This window comes from Pundamilia nyererei, unplaced genomic scaffold (genome assembly GCF_000239375.1).
Source record: "Pundamilia nyererei isolate P.nyererei 1_Seehausen unplaced genomic scaffold, PunNye1.0 scaffold00287, whole genome shotgun sequence".
Lineage (NCBI taxonomy): Eukaryota > Metazoa > Chordata > Actinopteri > Cichliformes > Cichlidae > Pundamilia > Pundamilia nyererei.
In genome coordinates, this window is record NW_005187688.1 from 348,546 (window position 1) to 353,037 (window position 4,492).

At 39.9% G+C, this 4,492-nt stretch overlaps 1 protein-coding gene across 1 annotated transcript in view; it reads right to left on the reverse strand.

Moving 5' to 3' along the window:
• LOC102213160 (fer-1-like protein 6) overlaps window positions 1-3,460 on the reverse strand; it is a 21,226-nt gene extending 17,766 nt beyond the window's left edge. Inside the window, exons 1-6 of the mRNA XM_005750795.1 lie at window positions 3,439-3,460; window positions 1,887-1,998; window positions 774-828; window positions 469-600; window positions 292-354; window positions 105-183 (exon numbers count right to left, since the gene is read on the reverse strand). Of these exons, the coding sequence (XP_005750852.1) occupies window positions 105-183; window positions 292-354; window positions 469-600; window positions 774-828; window positions 1,887-1,998; window positions 3,439-3,460 (463 nt within the window). The remainder of the gene's footprint in view (window positions 1-104; window positions 184-291; window positions 355-468; window positions 601-773; window positions 829-1,886; window positions 1,999-3,438) is intronic.
• Between the last annotated feature and the right edge of the window lie 1,032 nt (window positions 3,461-4,492).

Below are 4,492 nucleotides of genomic sequence, written 5' to 3' on the forward strand. Positions count from 1 at the left end.
TTTTCTAATGTTTGCAGTCTCCATGCTGATAACTGAATTCCGTTATTTGGACTGGTGTGTATGATACGTTTGGCAACATATTGCATATTAAAAATTTAGGATACCTGGCTGTTTGTAGACTGTCCACACATCTAACTTAAAGGATCCGACAGAGAAACTCCTCAGCATTTTAGAGTGTAAAACCTGGAGAGAGAATGAAGGCAGAATTAAAATGACTTAAAAGCTAAACTGTGGATTTTTGAACCAATCGTTTAGGGATGCCAGAAACGTATCGCTGCAGTCTTTACCCACCGTCAGCTTGATCACTTTGTCGAAGAAGACATCTTTGAGGGCAAAAAAGTCAAACACGAAATACTGATGGAAAGAAATGACAGGACAGGGTGACAGATTGTGTTAATGCACAGTAAACTATTGTACTGAAGCACAGCTGGTTCAAATGGGTTCTTTTTGTTTCTTTTTCTTTTTTACCTCATTGTAAAAAGGAGCATTGGTTCCTTCCTTGACTGATGTCTGTTTCTTCTCATCACCAATCTCTATCACTATGCTCGGGTCAATGTTTTCCCCCACAAGCTGTCTGGCCTCTGTGATATTAATGGCAATCTATGAGCCAGATAAACAATAGCACGTGTTATTAGAGCATGTGTTCCCATCAGGGTTAAGACAATTGTCCAGTTTACGCACAACTGAAAATATGAAATACCATCACTCACATTTCTCAGTACATTAAAAGAAACACATCTAGTAGACTACCAGCGAATTGTGGATGCGATTACCTGGAAGCTCTGGGGTTTCGCTTCACTATCCTGAATGCGAGTATTCAGTTTGGACCTATGGAAAGAGAGTCAGAGACAAATGAGGTTATTGCTAGTAGAGAAACACAGTTCAGGTGTATTTAGGCACACGGTTACTTCTCTAGTTGGCTATTGTTTCTACAATTAAATATTACAGTGAAGGAAATAATTATTTGATCACCTGCTGAATTTTTAAGTTGGCTTACTTCCAAAAACTTAAAAATTTTCAATTTTTATAGTATTTTAATTTTGATGGAGAAGGACATCAACCAAAACTCCAAAAAAATAAATGTAAAGTAAGACTATAATTAGCTAAGAGACCTGAGTCCAGCGATGGGTTTTTAGGTAATGGTTTAACTACTGCCAGCTTGAAAGCCCGTGGTACGTAGCTGATAGCATGGAGAGGCTGATCATATTTAAGATTAACTGTTGGTAGGACGTCTTTGATCAATCTTGAAATGGAGGCTAAAAGACTCCAGTGCTATCCTCTGTGCTGTTGCAAGCTGGGCAGCACGTTGAGGGTCACTAAGATACTCAAAAAAACGGATCCTTAAGGACAGTAACCCTTTGGAGTGTGGAGCTGGACTCTCCAACAGCGGTGCTGCAGAGGGCAATGTTGTCCAGTATAAGAACAATGCTGGACAATACCTCCCACCCACCACATGAAGGTTTGTGGCGGAGCTGAAGCTTCGAGTTGCAGAGCAGCTTTCAAGAAGTCTACAGGAGAGAGTATCTGTAGAGCGAGGAGTCGGCTAAAACCCCTCCTGAGATGGAGGCAAACCTGGTGACCAACTACAAGAAACACTGTACCGCTGTGCATACCAACTTTTATGTTATACAATGAAACTACCATAAAATTAGAGACTGCTCGTTTCTTTCTCAGAGAGCTAACTTATCAATTCACTGGGAGAGGAAAGGATTATTTCCCCCATTGTCGGGTTCATAACATCTTCTTTTATTGACCCAGTTCCAACCCCAAAATGTTGTTACCACCAGTCACCACTGACGCATAATATTTTCCTAGAAGTGTTACCGTGGAAACACCTGTGTAGACAGAGATAATCTGATTGGTACTGTAAGCATGAAAACTCGTACCTGTTGGTGTTCGGGATTGTTCTGGTTCTTGCTGCAGATTGTTTTGGTTTATCGTCAGTGTTTTCTCCCTCCAGTAGGAGAGAAGCTTCAGGAGCGGACTCCACCTCACTGTCTATAAGCATAAACAAACAATTTCAGGATTCTCTCCTGACTGAAAAGATCTTAAAGGCCAGTCAGTAGTGATAGTTTGGTGGAATTGTGTGTACATGAAAAATGTGCAACCATGTGCATATACTGTTTTTGCATGAGTGCCCCCATCCCCTTTCCTTTGTCTCTGGCCACATGTCTTTATTAGTTTATTGTAATGCTTTCATTTGATTCAGTTCTGCTGCCTATTATTCAATTAATTTAGTCTTTTTCAAAAATAACCCTAAAGCTCCTCGTGGTGTTTTCAACTCCTTCTTATTTTTGTAATTCATTTGTGGATCTTAAACGTCTCAGGTTTTCAAGTTTTGCATCTGTTCAAAATGTAAGTGAAAAAATTAAAATGGGTTTATTCTTCTTGAAAGTAACGTTGTGGTATATCAGCAGTATTTACAGTTACATGTTGTCAAATATGTGGGTGCTAATCTGTTTATTTACATGGTGTAAACGTCTGATGTGAGCATTGTTTCCAAAAGTTAAAGTAACACTCACTTAAATTTAAGTGCAGACGTTATCACATAGAGCAACATACACATTACAGTAACTAAATGTGTAACCCTGCTGAAGAAGCTGACGACTCAGAGCAACAAGGAGCGAGATCCAGCTATCGTGAAAGGCATGTAACTGAAAAGGGAAAAGAAATGCAGGAATATGAGGCAAAGAAAAATGACATGTCATTGTGCAAATTTTAAATTAATTTTAAAATAATTTAAATTTTGAACTCAATCTATTACTTTTGGATTAGCTCAGTACCACGATTCATTAGATAATTTAGATTTTCCTAAAGGTGAAGTGAGTAAATGACCTGGCCTGCATTTGTATAGCGCTTTTCTAGTCCATAGGACCCCAAAGCGCTTTACACTACATTCAGTCATCCACCCATTCACACACACATTCACACACTGGTGATGGCAGCTACATTGTTGCCACAGCTGCCCTGGGGCGCACTGACAGAGGCGAGGCTGCCGGACACTGGCACCACCGGGCCCTCTGACCACCACCAGTATATTTCTTTTCTATTCTTTTTAATGCTGGATCAAGAAGGCAGCCATCACCCATCTTTAACGCACGCAAGATGACATGAAAGATACGCACATAAAAGTCACAGTAGTACAAGAATTTCCAAGTAGAAGAGAGTAAACATCAGACAGTGGTTATTGTAGTGCTACCATACACATCAGTCACTGTAATGTTGGCTTGTGTATGTGTCTTATTTATAGCTGAGATATATGCTGTGAACAGCAGATGATAATGAAATCCTCCTCAAACCACTTGTAACACACAGTTAATTCTGAAACTGAAACATGAATGTGACAACTACTTTTTAAAAAGGAATTTAGGAGAAAAAAACCTCATAATTAAAAACCATAACACTAGATTTGTTATAGTAATTCAACTCCCTACTTACTGAGTTTAAAGCTGCCTGTCATGATACTGAAATAGAGAAGAAACATGTTTTGAGATGGATTTTATTTGATTGTTAATTTGAAACCTAAAAGGAGTTTGTGCATCTGTTTTATTTATAAAAGACCAAAAGCTGCTGCACACGTTTTTAATTATTGAGCTCTGTCTCTCTGCGTGTGAGTGTGTTTACAATGTGATGTTCAGATGTGTGTTAATCAAACAGTTTATAAAAAATATCAGCAGGTTATGGCTTTGAATGGAATATGTGTAAAGGTCTGTTTTTCGTTTATTAATATAAGCCTGTACAGCTACAGCTAGTGTCCAGTAGAGGGCTCTGTCGCTTAGTTAGTGGCAAGCTGCACTTCAAGCTCAGACCGCATTTTGTGGTGCACATGTGCCGGTAGGCAGCTCTCAATGAAGCGCGAAGCAGCGTGATACCGAACTCTCGCGACATTAACACATTGCAGCCCTTGGAACTAAAAGATGTATTTTGTATTTCTGTTTAGTTTTCACAGTGTATTGGCACACCTCAGCACTGTTAGATTCTGAATGAATCTTGAAGTGGAAATCTTCCTTGGTCTGGGGGACTGCTACAGTGAAAACTCAGTCGCTGAGTGAAGGCTAGTTGCTAACCCCATGCCAGATGAGTGCAGCCTGTCGAGCAGGGTCCGTGTGTCAGCTGTGAGAGACTTTTACACCAGTCAAGATCATCACTGATTTGTTGCCTTCCTCTACTTTGAACTCTGATGGTCACTTTACAAAGGTGCAGGTATTACACCCATTAAGGACTTTGCTGATAACAAAGTTAAAATGTCTGCACACTAATTCAGAGTTACTTTCCTTAAATATTTTTGTGGTTTACAGCCTTAAAGTCTGTGAAGACTCATCCAGGTCATCGTAGTCAAAGGAGCTTGCAAAGAAAAGCGTCTGGACTTCTTTAAGTAGCTTGAAGATGTTTCACCTCTCATCCAAGAAGCTTCTTCAGTTCTAAGGTCAAATCGTGGGGAGTCCCAGATATAAACCTAGTGGGAGTTTCCCCCCACAGAGGGACAAAAGGA